The 26,149-nt window shown below is 35.4% G+C and overlaps 1 protein-coding gene and 2 pseudogenes across 8 annotated transcripts in view; 2 read left to right on the top strand and 1 right to left on the bottom strand.

The window, feature by feature from the left end:
* Aimp1 (aminoacyl tRNA synthetase complex interacting multifunctional protein 1) overlaps positions 1-13,256 on the top strand; it is a 37,915-nt gene extending 24,659 nt beyond the window's left edge. For all 8 annotated transcript variants that reach the window (XM_076864180.2, XM_076864178.2, XM_076864177.2 and 5 more), the window contains 2 exons: positions 5,827-5,995; positions 13,013-13,256. In XM_076864180.2, the coding sequence (XP_076720295.1) occupies positions 5,827-5,995; positions 13,013-13,179 (336 nt within the window). In that variant the 3' untranslated portion in view covers positions 13,180-13,256. The remainder of the gene's footprint in view (positions 1-5,826; positions 5,996-13,012) is intronic.
* Positions 13,257-14,585: 1,329 nt separating this feature from the next.
* Positions 14,586-15,711, bottom strand: LOC143405740 (transcription factor BTF3 pseudogene; annotated as a pseudogene).
* A 2,172-nt stretch (positions 15,712-17,883) lies between these two features.
* Positions 17,884-24,065, top strand: LOC143405739 (serine/threonine-protein kinase VRK1 pseudogene; annotated as a pseudogene).
* Positions 24,066-26,149: the final 2,084 nt, after the last annotated feature.

The raw sequence follows: 26,149 nt of genomic DNA, 5'->3' as shown, positions 1-26,149 counted from the left end.
CCTGACAAGGAACTGAGATTTATACAACACTGGTACATAGCAACAACCATTATTTGCAAGCATTACAGTCTTAACTTTTCCTTTAAAAGCTAAATTTGGTTCATATAAAAACATCAGTATAGCATACTAAATGTGTTCATATCTCCCACATATATGTCTTTAAATCAGGAGGGTTAAAAACATTTTTACCAAACGATGTTTTCCAAACATCATTGTAATGGTAATTTTAGACTTATAAGAATAGCAGATTTAATTGGGTATTTATTTGTCATTTAATGTTCTGTAACTAAAGCTTACTTTACTTTTTACACTGGGGTAAAAATGTAAATGTATTTCTAAAAGATAATGAGTGTCTCATCTATTTAAAGGTTTATATTGTGAAACATGAAAGCATTTTTTCACTTTTCCACACAAAAGGAAAGTTAAATACTCTCTTAGCCTTTCTTTAATTCATATTTTAAATGTAATATTATACTGTGTTAGCTATCCATATAGACTCAAGTGACAGTATATGTAAACTTTGTAAAATGATATTTAAGAGGCAAAAATCAGCTTCAGAATTAGAACACTTTGCCTAAAATTTGACAGGAGCCCCACCTTACCTGAGATAAGACTCTGCTTCCCACCTTATTGCATGTTAGAATGGCTCCAAAATAAGCCAGACTTCAGCTCATTTCAAGTTGTATTCAAAAGATTCATTTTTGTTGTAAAGATCATTGTGATCTCAGATGATATAATGTATAACTCAGCCAAAATTCAAGATAGGTATTATACAAACTGAATATATTTTTTACTCTTGTTATTTTCATTTTGTATTTTCCTTGTAAAACTCTGTAGCTAGCTGTTGCCTATTAATGTTTTGCAGAAATACTGCTTCAAGAACAAACAACCTGGGTTAGTCTGAGTTAATACACCATCAGATAGATAGAATATAAGGCTAACTTCCAGTATTAATGCAGGCTCCAATTAAATATAAAGGGTAAAGAATAAAAAAATAAGACTATAAATTTATAGACATTAAAGTTTAAAGCCCAGTACTCTTAACTTTAAGATTGGTGAGACTGGTTTGCTAGATATTTAAGACCAAGGCCAAATAAACAAGGGGGCCAAGAAAATCAGTATTTGGCTCCTGGCCCCTAAGTCAGCCTGACTCCAGGAAATAGGGGAACTTTTTTTTTTTTTTTTTAAGAGAGAGAAAATTTTTAATATTTTATTTTTTAGTTTTCGGCTGACACAACATCTTTGTTGGTATGTGGTGCTGAGGATCGAACCCGGGCCACGCGCTACCGCTTGAGCCACATCCCCAGCCCAATGGGGGAACTTTTTAAGGAGCTTTGCAACTCTGGGCCACATGACCTCCTGATCAGGGAGATTAATGAGATCACTGGAGAACAGAAAGCCAATCAGTGCACCTGCTGAAAAGAGGAGTGTCATTGGAGAAAGGAGATACCCCTGATGCTTCCAGGGGAAGCCACCTCATCAAGGAGACCCTACCTAGCAGATTGCACTAAAGGAGCTAAGAAGTTGCTCTCCAGTTCCCCAAAAGTGACCCCTGTGGGAACTCTGCTGCTGACTCTTAACAACACATAGGAACAAGGTCAATTTGACCAGCTTGGTCTTGAACACCTAGCAAGAATAGTTTTAATTTGGGGCTGGGGATGTGGCTCAAGTGGTAGCGCGCTCGCCTGGCAAGTGTGCAGCCCGCGTTCAATTCTCAGCACCACGTACAAACAGCGATGTTGTGTCCACCGATAACTAAAAAATAAATATTAAAAAATTCTCTCTCTCTCTCTAAAAAAAAAAAAAAAAAAATAGTTTTAATCAAAATACAGCCATACCTGGGCATTTAAAAAAACAAGACAATTCTTTTAATAGAACTCAAGATGTATACTTGTGACAGCCCCACAGCCCAGATGCCCCCCCAAATTCTGGAGCTTTTCCCTCTGCAAGGCTCATAATTATCCCTGTCTACTAAAATTAGATTGACCTCTGTACCTTAATCTCCCTTACTCCTCAAAATTACAATTTATCTCACAAGCAAAGCCTACCCATTCTAATAACAGCACACACCAGATGTAGGAGAGCCCCCAAATTATTCCTTTACTCATAGGGCTAAAAACATTCATTGGGATAGGCATAGGTGCAGCAGGATTAGAACCCTCTATTCACTGTAAAAATCCTCAGCACAGATTATTGCAGATATCCAACAGATCACTGATTTCATACTGACTTTACGAAATCAATTGGACTCCCTGGTATCTGTCATCCTATAAAATCAGGGAAGAATGCTGTTTCTATGTAAACCAGTTGGGGATTGGAATAGATAAGGTTAAATGGCTTCAGGGCCACCTGAAATATGGAGAATATATTTAACTCAGGAGCCTTTTTGAATTGGAAATGGTAATTTTTAATATAAGTTTAAAAATGTTACTTATCTTCATATCTCCTTTCATAAGGAATTCCATCTCACAGCATGGATATTAAATCCCTCTGTTTTATTGTCTGGACCTACTCAAGTACAATATAATGCCTCACAAAATTTGTATTATGTTTTACGTGAGAACTGTATGCTACAACAATGTGTCGAACTATATGGCAAAATTCAGGACAAATTGTTATGATTCCCAAAAAGCCAATAGCCACCTGGCTCCTTGTAAAACTGTTGAATGTTTTCTTTGATGGCCAAGATAATAGCTTCCACAGCTACTTTCAGCAATTTCAAAAGAATTTTACTGAGACAGGAAATTTTAAGTGTAATCCACAACTAAAAGATTCTATTATATGGCTAGGAGAACAGGTACAAGATTTCCAATGGGCCCAGAGATATCGTGTGTCGTTAACATTAACCCAATTTTGTGTTACTAGAATTCCTTATAATGATACTGAGATTCAATGGCAAAGTGTAAGTAATTGCCTAATGGACTTGATCCTTTTTATAATATTTCTTTGGATGTGTTGAAATTACAGTCTCAGAGTCTGGCCATGGTTGATGCAAAGGCACCCGCTTTTAACAATGAAATGATTTGGGACCATTTATCTGAAGTAATCTCTTCCCTAAAACCTTTTAAATAATTTCCTATACACGTAGCTAGATTGTTAGCTACAACTATACTGTTAATCTTATCTCTGTTCTTGTTTTACATAGTGTATCAAGCAGGATGGAAGCAATAAAAACAGCAGGAAAATGTGGTTTCAAGGAATCATTTCTTAGGGAGGTGACCTGCCCAACCCAAGCTGCCTCCCACAACACATCTCCTCCTGCACCCATCACCTGACTTTTGAAGGAGGACTTCACTCCCAACAATATCGAGTGTCCTCCTCCCACTTGCACACTAGGCAAGTGTCCTACCGTTGAGATATATGCCCAGTCCTTCATTTTACTATTCTCATGGATTATGCACTATCTGCCCACCTAGAAGCAAAGCTATATCAACATCTATCTAAGCCATTAAGACCCTAATAGTAATTCGAAGCTTAAGCCCATTTTTTTTAATCATAGAATTTGGAAGTAAATTTGCATATAACATTTGTTTATAAAGCCACTTTCACCCAAGAATACATCTCTCTATTTTTTTCCCAACAGCATTAGCCTTTTTTGTCCCTTGTACTTTAAGCCTTTGAAATAATTTAAAGAACTGCATTCCTTATTTTTGCTGGTTGAGGAAAGAATTAAGATACTTCAATATTTGAAGATTAAGGAAATTTGTAGTCATTTCTATGACTGATTATAGAAGTAACTGTAATATTAATTGCATAACGCTCTGATTGTTGAAATGTTTGTCTTTAAGGAGGAAATCTTGCCTAATATTGGAAATGACCAAGTGGTTAGGGAGCAAGATGTGCATGTGTAACTGAGTACATTTATTTTAGTGCTAATGCTAAGATAAATGCTTTACATGCATGTTATGATTTTTTAATCAAAATTTTGTTATTTATTTGACAGATAATTTCTGAATTCATATAAAGAAATGATATAACTCATATATACACTAGTTAAATTTTTTTTTATGTCATCACCAAGTAGAAAAGTTTCTGATCTTTTCAACAAAAGTACCATTATCATTGAAAGACTGCCTCAAACTCAGTTTACTTAGGTTTTTAATCAAGAAACCTAAAGCTGCCTATCACAGCTTCTAACTAGCATGAGATGACCAGGTTAAATCCTTGTGAGTGAAAAATAACTTTTAAGTTGTGGCCTATCCATTCCAACCAAGGGGATCTGCTGGCCTCAGTCTGGTCATTACTGATCTTAGGTCCACAAGCTGAATTTCATCCTTACAACACACAAACAAAATGAGTAATATGTACATACAAAGTGAGTACAAAGTATCATAAAATACACACTCATGTACATTCAAGGGGAGTAATGCCTAATTCCAGTGGTATACAATGCAACAAACGGCACAGAAACAGATACCATTTACTAATCCACAAGACAGTGGAAGGAATGAAATGTTTTGTGGCCTGGAAAGGAGTGGAGGCTTTGTACACCAGGTGGAATCTTGGCCAGACCAGGAACATGAGTAGATATTGACACATGTGGGGAGGGATCTTTAGGGCTGGAGATGACAAAACAATCCAAGACAGCCACAGATCCACTGACTACCGAGAAGACAGTGGAGTATTTGTACTGACTGAAGAGATGTAATCTAAGAAATGCATAAAATAGAACACAAGGAGCCCTAGGGAACTTGGAGGGCTTTTTGTGGTGCACATTGATGTTCTCCAGCGCCTGCTGCCAATGCCTCAGCTTTGTGAAATAATTCTGTACCAGCATGTTTTCCCACCACAGTTCATTCCTTATTTCTAAGACATTTTCTTTGATAACTTGCTCTGATTTCTGGACAGACAACTGCAATCTTTTTTTTGTAGGGGAAAATAAAAATCTGTCTTGCAATATCCAGAAACTTCTGGATATACTGATCAACACCAGTTTAAATTTCTTTCTGATCGGTACCATTGACATCATTCTGACCCACAAGAGAAGCAAAGCAAGCCTCGAATGAGGATTCCAACTGGTCCACTAAGGTGCTGCTAGAAGTTTGCGCTTCAGGCACTGCCTGAAGAAGCAAGACCTGGTCCCAGCAGGGGTGGTGGGGGTCTGGCAGCTGCCTGGAGAACCCTCATGTTTCGGATCTATGATTAATCCTTTGGGAATCCTTTAATTTTTTTTTTTTTTCAAAAATACAGGAGGATCAACTTTATACATTTATACATATGTTTATGCAAGGCTTCCTAATAAATGGCAGCCAGAATTCAAAACCAAATCTGCTTCAATATTCATTTACTAGGTATTTGACTGAAAGACCTCTGTTTTTTACCCATAATACATTGTTAGTTTTTTTGTTTTTTTTTTTTTTTTGAGAGAGAGAGAATTTTAATATTTATTTTTTAGTTTTCGGCGGACACAACATCTTTGTATGTGGTGCTGAGGATCGAATCCAGGCTGCACGCATGCCAGGCGAGCACGCTACCGCTTGAGCCACATCCCCAGCCCCAAGTTCGTAGATTTTTGGGTTTTTTTTTTTTTTATGTTTATGCAAAGCTTCCTAATAACAAGATTTGAGACACACAGAGACAAAGATACATCCAAAAAGTAAGGTATTTACTTTTAAAAAAATATTTTTTACTCAGCGATGGACCTTTATTTTATTTATTTATTTAGATGTGGTGCTAAAAATGGAGCCCAGTCCTCACACATACCAGGCAAGTGCTGTACCACTGAGCCACAACCCCTGATATTTAATAGGTATGCCTTAGAGTATTCTAGAGATTGTTATTCTAAATTTATGTACATCTTTTGTCACCGATTTATGTTTCACACAGATGCAAAATCGGATGGTAATTTTACTTTGTAACCTGAAACCTGCAAAGATGAGGGGAGTACTATCTCAAGCAATGGTGATGTGTGCTAGTTCACCAGAGAAAGTTGAAATTTTGGATCCTCCTAATGGATCTGTTCCGGGAGACAGAATTACTTTTGATACTTTCCCTGGTAAGTATTTACTGATAATTAAAATAGTTTGGGAATCAGTTTTCAAGTGATGTTTATAATATTTGGAGTTAAAATCAGCCTCATATATGAATCATAAGGCTTTGAATTAAATGATCATTATTAAATGTTATTGAGTGAGATGTTGAGCAAAACCATATAACCATCCTTCGCTTCATTAAGACACACATCATATAAAACACAACACAGGAATTTCATCCTAGGTAAATACTAATATTAATGCCTGTGTAGCAAAAGAGTATGACATAAAGAACAAATTAATATCCTGCAAAATCATTTAGAGTGCCTTAGACTACAACATAAAAAAACAAAGAGATGGAAAGTTCAGGCATGGGGGAAAGATATCTAACTCAAAATTCATCTGACTTACTTGCATGTTCTTTTACTTGACTTCAACGTATAGAGAAAATCTAAATTAAAATTCAATTATTTAATAATCTAAAAGAAAGTTTCATTTTATATTGTTCATTTTCTCCTATGGAAATGTTCCTGAGACAAATGAAACTTCAAATGTGTGAGAACATTTCTTCAAATAGGTCTTTGAAGCAGAAGAGAAAGAATAGTTGGCAGATGTTAACTGTTTGACGAAATATTAGAATGTGAAGAAGTTTTAACATTGAAATAGTTTGAAAATATGGATTATTTTCCTTAAAATTCACCTCCTCTCCTAATCAAATGTAGACTATCTAAAAAAGTATTTTTTATAAGTCTCTATGATTGAATGCATAAGTATGTCTTGAACCTTGGTAGATGAGAACATGATGGCTTAAGTTCTAAGAACCTTTTTTTGAGAAAAATCCCTGTGTGAATGATTTCTCAAAGAAACTGATGGTTTTATATTCTAAGAGCATATGATCACCACTTTTCCCACGCAATCCGAACACTTCCCCAACCTTTTACTTTGGGCCAAACTCTCACATTTATATTTAATTAACCTAAAATTCAGTTTAGAAGTCTGACTAAATTTGAATAGAATGAGAATCAATTTTTTCTTTTAAGAATTAGAATGCATTTGGAAAAAAAAAAAACAAAAAGGAGTGAATCCTAATTTACCTTTCCAGATTAATATTTGCCTTACTTTTTATTAAAGTAAAATTTGGAAACTGAAGGCCAGTGAAACTTGGTTAAAGTTTTAGAGTTAGCCAAGAATCAGGCCATAGATGTGACCAGATCTCTAATACTGTAGTATTTTTGTCTGTTCATTGTTGCTTCCTGTTAATTAATATGAACTATTTAATTAATAAAGCCTTGTGGTTCTTTCACTATAATAACTCTCATTCACTTATAAAGCTAAAAGAAAAATATTTGAGCATTTCAAATTAGTTTTTATTATATGAATGTTACTATTAAATAAAGTGAAGTATTTTCTTGAGTTAACCTATGACTCAGCATAAGAAATGCTTATTCTCCTTTATGCCTTAAGCATTTGAATATATGGGGAAGGTTCTTACTTAAAATGTGAAACAAAAGAAAACCTAGTTTTAAAACAATGCATGAGGCCTAACACTTATCTGAGTTGAATGGTATCAAATAATTGATAAAATTTGAGACATGAGTTCTCTGAGTACTCCTTAGATTCCATACCAAATACTGCTTCTATAGCAGTAAATCTGAAAAGAAATAACAGTTTGATACTGTACAACAAAGAGTTGATCTTACAGTGTTTAGTCTGTTTTCTTTCCTGGAAAAAACCATGATTTATCAGTGCTTTATTTCTTAGTGTCTGTTTTGCATTATAAAGCTTAAGGTGCCTGCTGGTACCCTTTGATAGTCCCTTGATATGCTTAGTGTCTGAAGATTGACATTTTATTATGTTTATTAAGTGTGTTTAAAAAATTACAGTTTGGGTTCAGGCCTTTAAACTGCTGTTTGGCCTTGAAAAAAGTTTAACACTTACCTATTTTTTTCCAAATAGAAAGCCAAAAAAACTCATAGCATTTAGAAGACACCAAGTAATATGTTTATAAGAACAGCTAAAACTTTTCCCACCAACCCAACACTTTTTAAATTCTTAAATGTGGAAAGCTATAAATTTTAGTGTTTAAATATGTTAATTGGTCCCTAAAGCCCCAAGCAGAAATAACCTGAAATCAATACTACACTAAGAGCAGCTCTTTCTGAAAATTAGTTCATAGTCTAATAAATGAGAATTTACATTAGGACATTTTAACTTCCAAGGTCATATTTATTTCCATAGATATTGAATCTTACTTATAATATAAATTAACATTTTTATCACAAAGCTTAGGTTTTAGCTTTTAAATAGATTTATTTTTAGTTAAAGACAAAATTTTTTCTCTCTAAAATCCTTTTCAGAAAGATTTCTTTCCCACTATTCCCCTACTTTTCTTCCAAAACTGCTCTAGTTGAGATCACCACTTTCTCCCTGTAGCTAAGTGACTAGTTCTTAATCCTTCCTGCTTTACTGGCTAACCTTCTCATCCCCTTTGCTGATTTTTTTTTTTTTTTCCTCACTTCTCTTAACTCTACCTGTTTGGAGTGCCTCAGGCCCTGGTCCTTCTCCTTCTCTATTTCTGTCAATGCTCTTCCCCTAGTGACTTTGTCCAGTCACTTATCTACTATCCTAATGAATTTATTCATTTAACATGTCCCAAGACAGAAGAATTTGCATGTCTTTGCTCTCTAGAATTCCCCCTTTCCATGATACTTCCCTCTCATTGATGGCAATTCCATTCTCCCAGTTGCTTAACTGCTTCTCTCATACCCTACATGTGTGTTCACTGGAGTAGCACTTTTAAGAACTTTTGCTTTGCATTTACTACTTGACTGTTTGGCACAAGAAGCCTAGCTTTGGACCTGTCTCAGCATACCTTCCTCACTGAGCCTAATCATTGTTAGTTTTTTTCTTTTTTGGCACCAGGACTGAACCAGGGATATTAAACCACTGAGCCACATCCTCAGCCCTATTTTGTATTTTATTTAGAGACAGGGTCTCACTGAGTTGCATAGCGCCATTGCTGAGGTTGGCTTTAAACTCAGGATTCTCCTGTCTCAGCCTCTTCAGCAGCTGGGATTATAGGCATGCACTACTATGCCAGCCATTGTTAGCTTTTGATTTTGAGTGAAAAATTGATGATGTTTAGTTTGAATACTTAGAGGGTATTGTAGAGTTGTTATTTGGCCCAATTTCAGTACTGTTGTTTCTCAGGAAATAGGAAGGGCTGAGAAATGGGATGGAGACTTGGTGAGGAGTTGGGGGAAGCAGGTCAGGACACACACGTATCAGTTGTTTGCTGTCTTGTATGGACATGGTTTGTGATGCCCCAAAACAACTATGATAGCAACATCAAAGATCACTGATTACAGATATAGTAATCATGTATATATTGAAAAATATGTGAAATAATAATTTTTAAAAATTGGATTTTTGTGAGAATTACCAAAATGCAACACAGACACAAAGTGAGCATTCACTTTTGGGAAAATAGTACTGCCAGACTTGTTTGAGGCAAAGTTATCACAAACCTTCAATTTGTAAAAAAATTTCTACAAACCTTTGTAAAACAAAGCACAATAAAACAGGGTATAATGGTAATAATAGTTCATCTATTTTTTTCTTTTTCATGTTTAATGCATTATAATGTTAAGTTAAAACATGACTGTGGGGTTCATTTTGACATCATAAATGCATATACCATAGCTTACCCATTACTCCCCTATTTCCTCCCCTCCTCCCTGTCCTGTTTTCTATTGATCTTCCTTCTGTTTTTTTTAAATTGGTACATTATAGTTATATATATATATGAATGAATGTGTTGTGATTTGTTCATACATCCACACAGCATAATTTGGTCAACTTCATTTCCCAGTTCTTCCTCATTCTTTCCCTTCCTTTCTCCCCTTTGATTCCCTACTTTTACTCAGTCTGTCTCCCTTTTAATTTTGTGAGAAGCCCTTTTCTTATTCCTCCCCCCCCCCACCAGCTTCCTCATGACAGACAACATAAAATTGTAAGGTAATTTGAATCTTCAAAATTTTCTTTTATTCCATATAGTCAAAAGTAAGTGAGCTTGCAGATTTTAAAATGTGGGGTATTATCTACTGTTTAAATTAGCTTAAAGCAGTGAAAGTGATAGCCTTCTGGCATTAATAATAGACACTTACCTAACACTTCTTAGTTTACTAAGCCTCTTTGTCTCATCTAATCATTTATTAAAATAGAAAAATACCTTCATAGCAGTCAGGTGTTGAATCTCCTGAGTTAAAAGTAATAGTCAAGTTTGGGGGTACCTTTATTAGTTTCTAAATAAAGTTTTAGTTCACATCTTTGTTGTTTGAAAATTATTGAAGACTTGTGAGGTTTAAAGCTTTCATATCTTGGCCCTGCATGTGCTTCATGACCTGGGAAGCTTTCTAAACCTTAGCTTTTTTTTCACCTATAATGAGTTTTTAACTATATAATTGTCTCATGTGGATTTTGTGAGCTTTAACTTTTGAAATTTATCTCCCTTTCTACTCTTAGCCAATGCTGTAGTTTTTCAAGCTCTTAGCTGTAGTTTTTGTGCCTCTGTTTCTTCAGCTATAGTGTGATGGTGATTAATATTACTTAGATGTATACTGAAAGGATTAAATGAGTAAATAGATACTGCAGTACCAGAACCTCTTAAGCACTATATACATATTATATGTTATTATGAATGTGGTTATGGGTACATAGTAATATTTTTCTAGATATGAGAAGTTTATAATTTTGTGCTACACCATAGCTTTTTTTTAGTTGTAGATGGATATAATACCTTTATTTATTTGTTTATTTTTATGTGGTACTGGGGATCTAACCCAGTGTCTCACACATACTAGGCAAGCTCTCTACCCCTGAGCCACAACCCTAGCCGGCACCATAGGTTTTCGTAATTGGGGGTTTTTTGTCTGCATTCAGCAAGAATTTATTCATATAATTTATATTCTTAATAAGAAGTTTATACATGCGTCTGGGACACCTTGTTTAGTGAACTCACCAGTTTGACAACATCTTTGGAAAGGGGTACAAATCTGAATCAGTGCTCTGGCCTCCACGAACAGTATCTTTGCCTCTGTTTTCGGTATTCTGGAATCCCCATTTCCCCACATGATTTATTCCCAAGATTAAGCTTTTAGACTAAGGAATTATTTACAAACAATAAATAAAAATCTCATAGATATCAGGTAAAGTATAATTGCATGCACTTTATTGGATATTTTTTCTTATTCTGTTCATTACTTGGAGTCTGTTGTTCAATCAAATGATCTTAGAGCGGAAAAGAAAACTTCTCATCTAGTCATTCAGTTTTATTTCACTGCATCTTCTTCTACTGTAGACTTTATTTAGATGATTGTTCTATCATCTTGGAAAACCTGGATATTAGAGGGCAGTTTTGAAAGTTCTTGCCAGTTTTCCCATCTCTAAAAGAGAACAAAATCACCATGGCCAACCAATTTAATCCATTTTATTTTTCCTCTGCATGTACGACCAGAGGATAAACACTAAATCAGAACATGGGATATAGGTAGTTCTGGTAATTAAAAGATAAAAGTAATTTTAAAAGATTCCTACTTAGAAAAAAGAAGTTACTGGGGAAAAGATTCAGAAGGCATATATTTACTACCTCAAGGAAAATCTTTGAATACATTATTAATGCTTAATTAAAAGATTAATTATTTTCTTCATTGTTTCTTAAAATGATTCTTCATTCCAAATATTTTTGAACATTTCCAGCTACTGTCCACTTTACTGTCATTACACAGAAGAATTATTTGATATATTACTTTCCTTTAAGCCCAGACTAGAGATATACTGTACTACTTGTCTTCTGTTGATTGCAGAGTTTAGAGTGAGTTGTTATAAATAGAAGGAATAAGGGGATTGCTCTCATGTAAGAAGTTAACTTGTTTCTTTTTGAAAGCGTAATCTATGTTTCAGAAACAGTTATTTTACACTTTGCCTGATGCTATACTAACAGAATATGGGCTTTGATGTCAAATGCTGGCTCCACTTTGTGTGACATTGAGCAACTTTTCTATCCTTTAGTTTTTTTATATTTAAAATTAGAATCAGGGGCTGAGGATGTGGCATGCTCGCCTGGCATGTGCAGGGCACTGGGTTCGATCCTCAGCACCACATAAAAATGAAATAAAGATGTTGTGTCCACCGAAAACTGAAAAATAAATATTTTTAAAAATTCTCCTCCCCCCCTAAAATAAAATTAGAATCAGGGTTGTAATGTAAATTTCAGATAACAATATATTTTCCTACTGTTTGGAAAATACTGGTCCTGTGTCTACTACTCCTTTCTGTATCTTTCCATTTTACCAAGGGTAGCAGATAAAAACCAAATCAGTTATTATATTTAGTTACATTATCCCAATGCTCAAGCCATTCTTCAGTATTGATAAGAAATCTTTAAGCACTAGAACAGATATCTAGTTGTTCATTTTGTATGTTAATATGTACAGTAATGCATTAGCTGCTTCTGCTAAGTATAAAAATATAACATCATAATATACTCTTCATATTTTTCTTTATACATTATGATTAAATGAGTATCTTATATTTTTCTTTTAATAATTTGGAGAATGAATTCACTGAGCTATATTACTTGTAAAAATACATAACAGTATAATATATCTTTAATGTTCATAAGGAAATGTTAATCAGCTTTGTCTAGGAAGGCTGAAGCAGGAGGATCACAAGTTCAAAGCCAGCCTCAGCAACTTAGCGAGTCCCTAAGCAACTCAGTGAGACCCTGTCTCAAAAACGGCTGGTGTTGTGGATCAGTAGTAAAACATCCCTGAGTTCAATCCCTAGTACTTAAAACAAAAAAGAATATAAACTGCTAACATCATAAAAATGTGTTCAAGTTTTGATTAGACCTAAAGATCAGAAAGTGCTGCAAAGATAATTCATTGAAATATCACTAGACATTTCTTGAAGACTTCTCTATATTTGTTAGGTAGGTTGTTTGTTTATTTATTAATTTTTGGTTTTCTCCTCCCCAACAGGAGAGCCTGACAAGGAGCTAAATCCTAAGAAGAAGATTTGGGAGCAGATCCAGCCTGACCTGTACACTAATGATGAGGGTGTGGCCACATACAAAGGAGCTCCCTTTGAAGTGAAAGGGAAGGGAGTGTGTAGGGCTCAAACCATGACCAACAGTGGAATCAAATAAAGTGCTTCCATGATGAAGAACATTGGAGAAACTTTAATAATAATAAAAAGGAATATATTTGCAACTTACACCTAAAATGTGACTGCCTTGTTTTTGTGTTGTCTCTGTTAAACTTAACTAGCCTTACCTGGTGTGTGTGTGTGTGTGTGTGTGTGTGTGTGTATGTATATATATATTTTTTTTTTCTGTTGATTAGGGAGATACAACATCAGATACCTTTGGTTTTGATCCTTGATAATGAGGAGGGGAAGTTGCCTATGTTTGTGATCATTTATATTTTTAGTGAGGATGTTGGTTAGCTTATTTTTTTTTATACATTAGATAACTTAATTAATATTTAGTTCCTTATTTGTAGGTATGTGATGCATGAAATTTCAAACCTGTAGAATTTCAGCATATTATGAACCTGTATTATTAAATGTCCTGTAAAAAAAGACATTGGAATCTGTAAAACTTATTGACTATTATATATTATAGTTATATATTATAACACTGAAATGACCAAATGTTGATTCTAAAAATCAAACATCATAAAAACCAGGGGACAAGGCATTTGAACATTTTGCAATTTGCTGCCAAAGTAACCCTGATTTATCCCTGATTTATAATACTTAAAATAACTTTTTTAAAAAACTGAAAATTTTAACAGTGTATTGAACTTTTTCTTTCCACATGATAAAATTAGTAATAATTTTTTTCAGAATACTTAAGATTGATATATTTTGTTTTTTATATACCATAATATTGTCTATATTAAAAGGAATTTTAGATCAAAACTTAACATATATAGTATGGTGTCAAATACCTATTTTCACTTACCTTACAAATATTATAGGAGCAATGAAAATTAACTTAAAAATTATGAGTCTCGAAGTCAAGATCAAAAGACAGGCAGAATACAATACCAATATAATATTTTCAATCTGAAAAATTAAATATGAGCTGATCATTAACATCTATTGATAACTGAAAACAATGAATTTCAAAAGTTTTCTTGTACTCAAGATCTGTTTTCTTTGAGGAATAAAGGCTTATAGTGATAGTCTTTCATAAGTCTTGTTCTAATTTTTCTCAATTATATTGAATTTCTTTAATTCTGAATTACACAATAAAAAGAATATTTCAACTACTTAGTTGACTAGTTCCCTGTAGTCATTTTTCCAAGTAAAAATTGGAATGCTCTAATCTATATCAAAGATAGTAAAGCCTAATGATTATATCATATATAGAATCTGAAAATTATAAAAACTATTTGTTCATTTGTTAAAGCCCATGATGTAACATCATCATTTTCTGATTTATGCTTGAAATTTCATCACAAAGAGTACATCACACGAATTTCATGTTTTTTGTTTATGTTTTTTTTTTTTTTTTTTCCGAAGCAAAGGACTTCATTAATCTTTGTTTCAAACTTTAGGTTTCTTCAGCTTAATTAGCTGCAAAGAATAAATTGCGCATAAGCAAAAACTGGAAAGAGATATGAGGTCCAAGGGGCTTGGGCTTAAAAATATTAGAGATCTAGATTTTATCAAATACACAGACAACTTTAAAAAGCAGTTCTAATACAAATACCAGCTCCCAGTAACTTCCTAAAGTTTACCTTCTTCGGAAGTTGATAAGTTGCCTCATTCTTAGAAGCCTCATCAAAATTCTCCACAAAAATCTTCATTATCATTCTCTCCAGTAGCAAGTGTTGCTTTTCCATCCACAGATTTTTTGGGCAGAACTTCAGCCAGCCTCCTTAAACTAGTCAAACTGTCTGCACCAAGCTGGTTTAAGATGCTAGGTAGCATTTCGGTCAGTTGCTTTGTCTCAATATGGCCTATAATGGTCAAACTGTTTGCTGCCAGAGAGATGCCTGAACTTTAGGATTGTTAAAGTGAATCACTGTTCCTTGGTTTATAAACATATCCACCTCTTCGATTCTAGAGATATTGTTTACCCCTAACTTCTTTAGGAGAACTGAGGTTTTTCATCATCTACTATGGCTATTCTATGATCCACTTTCTTATTTTGATAAACCCAGTCTGATTCCTTCTTAAATTTGGAAGCCATCTTGCCATAAAGGCATAAAAAACTAATTTCGGCTTTACTATAAATTACTGCAAATTCTAAACTGCTTGGAATGCCTACACGTGCCTTGAACTCACCCATGCCTAACTTTCCTTGACCAGATAACAATCCTCTCTGAGGCTCTATTGACCTTCATAAATTCTGATGTCGGGACCAGCAAAAATATAAACTAGCCTCTGTGTTATGCACGTCAGGGTTTTGTTATCTGTAACCCCTGCTTTGTGTAATTTTCTGGGCTATAAAGCTGCACTTCTAGAAAGCTACGAGCCTGTCTTTGGCTCTCATGGTTTTTGTTGGGAGAGGCAGCCCAGCCGGTGGAAATAATAAGCTTGCTTTAATTTGATTTTAATTGGAGTCAGTGGTCTTTTCTTTGCTTCATGGTCTAACAGTTCTGCAAGCAGTTCTTTTCCCACCACTGTGCACTTGTGCCTGAAGTTGGGCGAGTTGTTCCTGGTTCATGATAGTTTCTTTCATCTTGTCAAAGCAGAAATGGGGCCACGTGGGGGACTAGGCTTGGTGCTCAGGAGATCTCATGTTGACCAGCTAAGATTAGAGCACATACGTCTTTTCTTACTCAAGTACTATAGTATACCTTGCCAATTTTACCAAATGACCATGTTTCCTTCAGCAGTTCTATCAGATCTTTAAAAATTCATGCTAAAGAGAGAGAGAAGTTGGAAATTAATGAACAACTTTTCAAGTTAAATAAAAGCATTAATTAGGTTTTCAAGTTAGCCCCTATATAGTTTTTATTTTTACAGAAAATCTAATTACAGTTTATTTATTATGCTGGGATGGGAGAGTTATGAGGGAATCAACAACAAAAAGAAAGACATTGTTACCAAACTGGATATAACCCTGTTGGAGTCCAGCTCCAACAGGGGGTCTCAGGAGGATGGTGAGGAGTCCGTGAAACAAGGGTGGAGAAACAACACAGACACCAAAGTGAAGGTGCTGAATCCCAATCTTTACTTGTGAAGTTGATCATATATACTTTTCATTTTGACAGGCTCACAGTACTTTGTGGTTACAAAACAGGAATCATTCAAACAAACAATATTACGTAGCTACAATTAGAATAGAAGAATGTATCTTGGCTTATGCATAAGCAAGCATTTGTACTTTCAGTTCGAGTTTTGCTTTGAGCTGTTTCTGCTTAGTTAACTTTTAATAATAGTTAGAAATGTCCCAAACTATTGGCCTATACCTTGACTATTCTTTCTTGACTTACTGACTGGAACCGGTGCCATGGTTACGGCAAGTGGTTGACTTGTTATTAATTTTAATCAAACAAGAGTAAGAGCACAAACCACTGTGCACAGGAACAAGAACAAGTTGCCCAGTACTGTTGAGAGCTACAGCCTAAAGGGGCCCCAGCAAACTTCCAGCTGCCAGCAAACTTCCAGCTGCCAGCTGATGATTGGCTCACAGCGGGCCCCAGCAAACTTCTAGCTGCCAACTGATTGGCTCCTCTGCAGTGGTGCTCATTGGGCTGTTTCCCGCCCTTTCAGACCATGGAACTGCTCATTGGGGGACTCTTTTGGCTCCCCCGACATGACCCAGCCAATCGGCCTCAAGAGCAGGAGGAGTGGGGGAGGGGGAGAGGCTTGTGGGAAGCCGGTGGTGGCAGTTGGGCTCTGAAGGTTTTTCCTGAGGAGCTGGGTGGTTTGGTGTGTGTGTTCTAAAAATAAAGTTCATTTCTTTTGACAAGTGGCTCCTGAATTGTGCCCAGCCAGACTGCAGCACAGTACTAAGCACTAATCTGTCTTCTTAACATTAATTCTTCTTCTCTAGATTTTAATTTAATTTCTCAAAAACTTCCTTGACAGGAATACAGGGAGTTTTTCCTTAAACATTAACAATTTACGCTCCACAGCTGAACAGATCTATTCTTACAAGTAGTTGCATTAATTGGGAAAGTCATGTTTTTCTCCTTCATACTTAATGGTCATATGAGAAGTCGCAACTATACTTATTAAAGGAATACAAAAACAAACCAGCCCATTCCCAGAAATATACTGCGCTCCTCCAGAGGATGGACACTGCACCATCCACCTCAGTAGGGCCTTGCCATTGCCTGAGTCAGGGGAGGGGCGCAGCATAACCCTTCTGGCTTCTTACAGTAGTCTGCCTTTTAAGGATTTCAACATGAGAAGGTAGTATTAGATCAGAGGCTTAACAGCTGGCACCTTCTGATTAGTTATCATTCACTTTCTTGATTTCTATTTATATTGCTAACTGAACCTAGAGAAAAGGTGACCCTCCCCTAACACACTTAGTTTTGCAAGAGCAGCCCATTACCTTGGTGAAGGCTGAGAGTACTAGCTTTTCTTACAGAGACAGTCCTCACCTTACAATGGTTTGACCTAAGATTTTTCAACTTTATGATGGATATGTAGTTAGTGGAAACCATACTTCAGATTTTTAACTTTAATCTTTTCCTGGGTTAGCAATGTGCATTGTAATACTCTCTAGTACTCGTGGGCAGTAGCAGCAAGCCATAGCTTTGGGTCAGCCATGAGATCACAACGGAAAATAAGCAATACTTTCCATCATACTGTGTTACTACACTATGATGTTTGGTAGGTTAGGTGCATTAAATGCATTTTCAACTTTTGTTTTCAACTTTCAATGGGTATATCAGGATGTAACCCCATGGTAAGTTGAGGAACATCTATTTAAAAACTCCATGTGTAGTAGTATTTTTTAAAATATTTCTTTAGTTGTTGATAGACCTTTATTTTATTTATTTGTTTGTTTGTTTATATGTGGTGCTGAGAATCGAACCCAGTTCCTCACACATAATAAGCAAGTGCTCTACCACTGAGCTACAATCCCAGCCCTGTAGTATTCTTTTAAAATGAATCCTTTTTAGGACATGTTGATTTCAACATAAAATTAGAAATCTTTTTTTTTTCTGCCCTGCTCCTGCCAAGAACATTATTAAGTGCCCACCAAACAGAAAATTTGTTGTTGCTTTTTAAAAGTATGTAAACTCCTGATTAGACTATTTATAAGCTTTTCCATATTCGTGGAAGTTTGAGGAGAATCACATCAGCAAGGTACTGGGGTGTGGGTTGGGAAGGGACCCTGGTAGAGAAATCTTAGTGAGTTTTAACCGGTCTCTCAGTCTAGGCCTTAGCTTTGCAAGACCAAAAACCTGGATCTGTAGGAGACTGTCAGAGATGCTAAATCTATCGAGATTACTCTTATTGGTTTTGAAGCCAAATGGCTTAGTTTATGTATCAGCCTCTGTTACTCAAATGCCTGTGTAACCATGGACAACTATTTGGCTTCTGTATACTTTGCTTTCCTCATCTATAACTGGAAAACAACTGTGCCTACAGAGTTCTAAAGATTTTGTAAGTCAGTACCCATAAAATACTTAAAACAGTACCTAGAATATAATAGATGTATACTGAATTGGTTTCAATTTATGATAGGCATATTTCTTTCAAATGCTAGTGTTTCTATTCCTTCTGTCTCTGTTTCTGGTATCACATTTTCTGAGAACTTGAATTCCTGTTCAGGAGATTTCTTATTTCATATTGGATGAAGGCCCTGTCATAGCAGACCTGATCTGTCCTCTATACATCAATGTAATGTCTCTTCTCTTTCTGTGGATGCTTATTAAAGAAACTTTCTCTCCTCTCCCTCCACTTCCATTGATTTTTAGATGTTGGCCAGCTCTGTTTATTGAGGCTCTTTTACAAGTTTAATGTCATTGATGTTATAGATAGTATTACAGTGCTCTTAAATGTGTTTCTAACTATGTGTGTTGCTTTACTTGGCTTAACATAAACAGAAGCAATCCCATTTCCAATTTCTTGGAGGTGAGGGAATACTTCACAATTTCAAAGGGGCATGAATTTACCTTCTCTACCTTTCAGGAAAATCATATGTTGTATCTTTAAAAATAAAAAGTATACTTGGAAGTAGACATTAGACACAAGCTTTACATGAATTATCCATTCCAAAAGCCAATTATCACACAACTCCTAGTTCTCAGTGACATGCAACAGTGAGAAAACTACAAACTCATTATTAAGATACAAAATTTAAAACTACAGGAAGCAAGTTAGTGTAACTCAACTGACAATAATACAGCAAATTGTGGAGAAAGCTGTACTCTCCAAAATTTTAGTGAAGGAATAATCGTCAACAACAGCCAAAGAAGACATATCTGTCTAAAGTCATGGGTTTTATAGTAAAATTATCATCAAAATACATAATGCTCTATAGCTTCCAAAATGTTTTCTTTTCTTAACTTCTTATGAGGTAGCTCTATTATTTAATCCCAAAAAACTAACAGTTAAACCCCTGTACTAAGCAGAAATCTATATTTTCTTACAAATCTTACTTATCCTGTGTTCTTCTCCATTATAGTATACTTTGTTCCATGTGAATTAAGTAATTTGATGGTTTCTTTTATTTGAGTGAGAAGTTTAGGAAGAGGTTGTTGTTTAATTCCTTTGATTAAACTTGTTAGGAAAGATGGTGATCAAAAACAAACAAACAAACAAAAAACCCTAATCTATAGTAACTGCTTCAGTGGAATATTTAAGAGATTATTATATAGCAAATGAGAGCATTAAACACTCCCCAGGAATGGATATGAAGAATCTTTATTACATATTTTTTCTTTTTCCTGGGGAGTTCATAGGAGGAATTCCCTTGGCAAAAATCAGACAGCTGCTGCTGCTGACAATAGTTGCCTTTTTATTTGCAGAACCATATACGCTTATTCTTATGAGTAGTACACTGTTGTTGAAGGCATTGACCTCGTAATGACAATCCATCCCAAAAGCCAATGTGTAAGAGAAGTAACTAAATTCCAGATAGAGAATTTAAAATAGTAATGACTTTTTCTGCGTACACTCAATTGTGGTGCTACTAGAATGATAACCATAAATTTTGTAATAATGATGAAAAATAGAATAGTTGCTGATGGGCTAATATGCGTCTGTACAAAACAAAATCCTTAGGTACCAACCTGTTGAAATGGGAAAGAGTGACTCATACATACTTGTTTATTGTACTTTTTTATGATTAGGGTTTTTCCTCTGAATAAGTCTTGGCAGAGATAATTCATTGGTGCATAACTCCAGAAAGATTATTTGGAGGTGGGACCCAGAACAATGAAATAATTGTTGATTTGAAAGTGAGCCATCTGAAATTTCAGAGTGTGAATTAATGAATGTACATTGTGTTTTTCACCCTTGTGTATTACCTTATTTCTGTTTTTTTTCCACTCCCCTAACATACTCTATTCCCAATTCCCCAGATTTTTAAATAAAAAAAATGTATGCAAGTGTTATATCTTCATCAAAATCATTTCCTATCTGGCAGGCTATTGTCCTTAGCAACAGGAACAGAAACAAGCCTGGGGCTCAGTAATTTCAAGGAGAAAGAATAATCCTTTTTAATGAAGAGCTAAATAATACTCTTCTTGTCCTCCCTATCACTACACAATGCCTACAGAATTGTCCAAATAGCAATTGTGAATGTCTGCTCACATCCTCTATGGCATTCAAGTAATGAATCTCATGTCAAGGCCCTCTGAAAAAGTCTTACCTTAGCTTTAGTAAATTCCCTTATTAGAATATCATACATGCCACAGAGAAAGGCTCTCAATATATACATCCACTTAAGTTTTCAGCCTTAAGTTACATATTTGGCTGATAACTTATTCATTTCAAACCCACTCAAGTTTTCACACCTGGAAAATTTGGAAAGAACAGTACAAAGTCATCCAAAATCAACACCTACCCGAATTTCTCTTTGAAAATGATTAATGAAAAATACAAACTAAAAGTCATTTTCAATAAGTTTAGCAAAAAAAAAAAAAGTTGGTTGAAATAACTTTTTTCCATAATCTTCAGTTTTCATATGAAAATAAAATATTTTCTCTTAAAACAGCATGTAAAAGAACAAAAACTTTGTATGTTTGAAAAGACAATTATTTTTAAATTAAATTTGAGTGAGAATCTGGGAATTAGCAATGCCACTTGAAAAACCTTAATCTTATGTACACAAAGTGCAATATGTCTGAAAATCAATAGCAGGGAAAAACTAAGTGAATCCTTCAAAAGAAAAGGCAGAGTACAGATAAATATAGCTTAACAAGAAAAGAAAGGAAGAATGGTAGAAGAAAATCTGAAATTGTTAATCGAGGTCATAGGTCTAGAAGAATAAACCCAAGAGTGGCTGGCAGGTTTAAGGCTCCCAGAATGGAATTAACTAAGGAGATAATAATCCTAGCTGCATAAAAATACCAAGCATACAATCTTCTAAAATGTTCAAAGCACTTTCAAATATAAAGTTTACTGGAAATTTTTGGCTTCCAGATGAGAATAGCATACAGAATGGGACCTGGAAGGACATGAGGAAAGATGGTAAACAATAGACTCTAATAGAAAAGGTGGCAGGACACCAAAGACAAACTGTCTGGATATCATTTATTTGGCCTAGAACTAATCCTACTCACATGGTTCTTTTGTTGTGAGTTGTAATTATCTCCAGAAATGGTTTGTTTATTTGATGTATACATATGCACTCTCATTCAGAAAAAGATGCAGCCTCAGGTGACACACAGTTCATTGTTCATTTTAATGCCTCATTCATATGATTGAGCAATCCCATTAACAAGTAACACATTATTTTCCTGCATTCACTGATCCTGGTTATTATTCAGAGTTGGATTTGCTATTGCATAAGGGTACACACAAGAGTACATTTAGAAGTTAATGCCTCATATAATACTATGTTAGGATTCAGGGTATGTTAGGAAAACTATCTAGAAAAAATGAAGGAAGATGAAGAAGGAAGGAAGTGATAAGGAATGGACTTCCTCATATTTGCATATTAAATTAAAAGACATAATATAACCAATCCCCTTTAAAATTAAAAACTTTAAATTAATTTGGCTCTCAAACTTGCTCATGTTGTGAATGGAAGCTAAGAAGCTCCTCTCTCACCCAGACAAGCACTTAAGAAACTTAAACTGTGATATATTTCTGATTAGCCCAGCCTAGCTAAATCTGTGTATGCATTTTGTCCTACTGTGCCACCCCCTCTCCTCTTATAAAAGCTGTCTAGGCAACAAACTCTCTGAAGATAGAGATTTGATACAGAAAAGACCCCCTCTATCTTCCTTCCTGTTTTCTTCACCAACCTTTGTCTGCAAGCTTTAGTGGACCCTATTCCCCAGAACAGTTTTGGTGAGACAGCTAGGAGAGTCCTCTTTGCACAGTCTCCACTGAGGGGAGCCACCAGGATCTCACAGGAAGAAAAGATTCAACTGCTCTCTAGCCAAACACTCAGTTGGAACTTCAGGAAAAATCCCAGCAGTTACCCAGAGCCTCTTTGCATAAGGGGAATTTTCCTTCCTTCCCTGCTCTGACATTAACCCATAAGTGCTTGGATGATACAAGAAAAAGGTTTTGGGGAGCTGGCCAGCTCCAGGCACTCCAGGGCCCTGGAAAATTTTTACCTCTGCCATTTGGAGCTAAAATACATGTAGCCTTTTGAATTTTGCAGGATTCACTTTTGTGTTACCAGGTGGTGTGAAATAATCTCTTCATCATTTGGGTCTTAAATAAACCATGTGGATCTTGTTTTTGGGGTTACTGGTCAGTGTGGGCTAAGATTCAGAGATACAAAATTCTCAGCAATCATTTTTGTGTGTTTGGAGGATTATCACTTAACACAGAAGTGGGAAATTTGTGCAGGGCAGAACAACTCCGGTGAAAAATGTCTTATATAAAATCAGCTCAGGATGGCAGAGCCCTGCAAAGAGATGTCTTGTAGAACAATTTGCAGCTGGGGAGATAATAACTGATGTTTCAAGAAAGGAATGGAAACTAGGATTACCCATTGGCCAAGGTGGCTTTGACTGTTATATAGCTTGCTGATAAAGAGTCTTTGAAATAAGTTGACACCAAAACAACTCATACTATAAAAGTAGAAACCAGTGACAATGAACCTTTTTTTTTTTTTAAACTGAATTTAAAGTTCTCTCAGCAAGCTGCAAAACCAGAGCAAATTCAGAAATGGATTCATACCCATGAACTTTAGTACACTGGTGTTTCTAAACATTGGGGGATCTAGTCTACATAATAAAAATGCAAAAAGTTACAGACTTATGTTAATCGATTGCTTTGGAGGTGCCCTTCAGAAAATATATGAAGCAAATGCCAAAAGATTTTCTCAGAAAACTGTCTTGCAGCTAAGCTTACCAATTTTGGATACTCTGAAATATATTCATGAGCATGAGTATGTACATGGAGATATCAAGACCTTAAATCTTCTGATCTATAGAAATCTTGACCAAGTGTACTTGGTAGATTGTGGCCTTGCTTTTCAGTACTGTCCAGAAGAGATCATGAAGAATATAAGGAGGACCCTTAAAGATATCATGATGGCACTATTGAACTCACCAGCATTCATGCCCATCAAGACATAGTGACTTGGAAACACTTAGTTATTTCATGCTCCAGTGGTTTAGTGGCCATTTTCTCTACAAGAATAATTTGAAAGATCCGAATTATGTTAGGGATTCTAAAATTAAATAGAGAAAATATTGCAGGTTTGTTGGAAAAAAATGTTTCCCTGGAAAAACAAGCCTGGTGAAATTGCTGAATACATGAAAACTGAAATTACACAACTATACAGAAAAACCTCAAAATTATCAAAATTTGCACAATATCCTTTTGCAAGGATTAAAAGCTAGAGGAAGTAAGGATGATGACAAACTGAACCTTAGTGTCATGAGAATGTTGCAGAGAATGTTGCAGAGAATGCTAAAACAGTAACAAAGAAATGAAAGAAAAAGCACGGAATCTAGTGTTGGAGACATAGAATATTCAAATACAGTAGGCCACACAAATCTGAAGTGAGGAGTCCCAAGGAGCCACATATCAAAGCATGTGTCATCCAGAGGTTATGACAGTTCAGGAACCAGAAAGGAAGTCCAGAAGTGAGGCAAATGCTATGAACCAACTTTTATTCCTTTTCATTTGACTTTCTCTCCTTTTCTGTTTTACTTTCATTAAGTACTTATGCCTTTAAAAAAACCTTTTTATTAAAATGATTTTTTAAAAGAGTTAACATACTCTTGTAATACAGTACAGCCTATATATCTAAATATACACTTGAGTTTAATGAAAGTGTTTTATGTGTTCTTTGTTAACTTGGCCATTGGCTTAGCAGAGGCCAAAATCTGATGGCTGCAACAACAGAGATGTATCTCTCAGACAAGACAAATGCTCGCTGGTTCACCCAGGGAAACTTGACTAGAATCCTAGCAGAGGTGTTGAGGTGCTGCTTAAGAGTCTTTTAGGGAATTCCAATCCAGAATCATAGTCCATTCCTGGATAAGAAGGAACTCTTTATAGCCTGTCTGGAGGTGCAAATGAGGGCATGAACAACCCCAGACTCCTTACTGTATGGGATTTTCTGAGACTCCTAAGGGGGAAATCTCTGGCCCGCTGGTGACACATTAGGAAGGAATTTCTACAAGTGATACATCTTACTAACCCAACTACCTTGTTAGCATTGACTTTTTTTTTTTTTTTTTTTTGATACTGGGGATTGAATTCAATGGCACTCAACCACTTACCCACATTCTAGCTTTTTATTTTATTTCATTTTATTTAGCAACAAGGTCCCTCTGAAAAAGGCACACTCATTCATTGCTGGTAGGACTGCAAATTGGTGCAGCCAATCTGGAAAGCAGTATGGAGATTCCTTGGAAAACTTGGAATAGAACCACCGTTTGACCCAGCTATCCAACTCCTTGGTTTATACCCAAAGGACTTAAAAACAGCATATTACAGGGACACAGCCACATCAATGTTTATAGCAGCACAATTCACAATAGCTAAACTATGGAACCAACCTAAATGCCCTTCAGTAGATGAACGGATAGGGAAATTTTGGTATATATACACAATGGAACATTATTCAGCATTAAAAGAGAATAAAATCATGGCATTTGCAGATAAATGGATGAAGTTGGAAAACATAATGCTAAGTGAAGCAAGCCAATCCCCCAAAATCAAAGGCTAAATGTTTTCTTTGATATGAGGATGCTGACTCATAGAGGCAATGGGGGTGGGGGAGCATGGGAGGAATGGAGGAACTTTAGATACCGGAAAGGGGAAGTAGGGGGCAAGAGGGTAAGAATGATGGTGGAATGAGTTAGACATCATTACCTAAATACACGTATGAAGACATGAATGGTGTGAAAATACTTTGTGTACAATCAATGACTTGAAAAATTGTGCTCTATATGTGCAATATGAAATGAATTGCTTTCATGTATAACAAATTAGAATAAATAAGTAATTTAATTTAAAAAACAAACAGGATTTTTCTTAATTCTTCCAACTATGATATTGAAGCTCAGGGTTCCTGATTGTAAGCAATAAATAGTAACTGGATGGCATTACGATCTTATCTATATTAGAGAAGAGAATTTCTTTTGATAGAGAAGATAATTTTTTCAATTTACTCAACTATCAATAAAAGTTGTGGATTCCTTATTTAAAAAAAAAGAAAGAAAGTAAATACATAATCAAAGAAGACTGGACTGGGGATATAGCTCAGTTGGCAGAGTGCTTGCCTTGCATGCACAAGGTCCTGGTTCAATCCCCAGCACACCACACCACACACACACACACACACACACAAAAAAAAAAAAAAAAAAAAGACTGTAGGCAGGCTCAAGAGAGATGACTTCTAAGAGTCAAGCACAGAATACCTGAATGAATGTGGGCCATCTTAAGAGTGAGAAACAAGTGTTTGGGTTTCTTGATTCTTATTTTAAAGGGAACTCAGTGGAGAGTAAGCATGGGAAGATATATAAAAATGCTATCAGTCTGGTGATCTCAAGAAA

The sequence above is a fragment of the Callospermophilus lateralis genome, chromosome 8 (assembly GCF_048772815.1).
Source record: "Callospermophilus lateralis isolate mCalLat2 chromosome 8, mCalLat2.hap1, whole genome shotgun sequence".
Lineage (NCBI taxonomy): Eukaryota > Metazoa > Chordata > Mammalia > Rodentia > Sciuridae > Callospermophilus > Callospermophilus lateralis.
The sequence above is the reverse complement of the archived record's forward strand: the minus strand, read 5'-3'. Positions and strand labels throughout refer to the sequence as shown.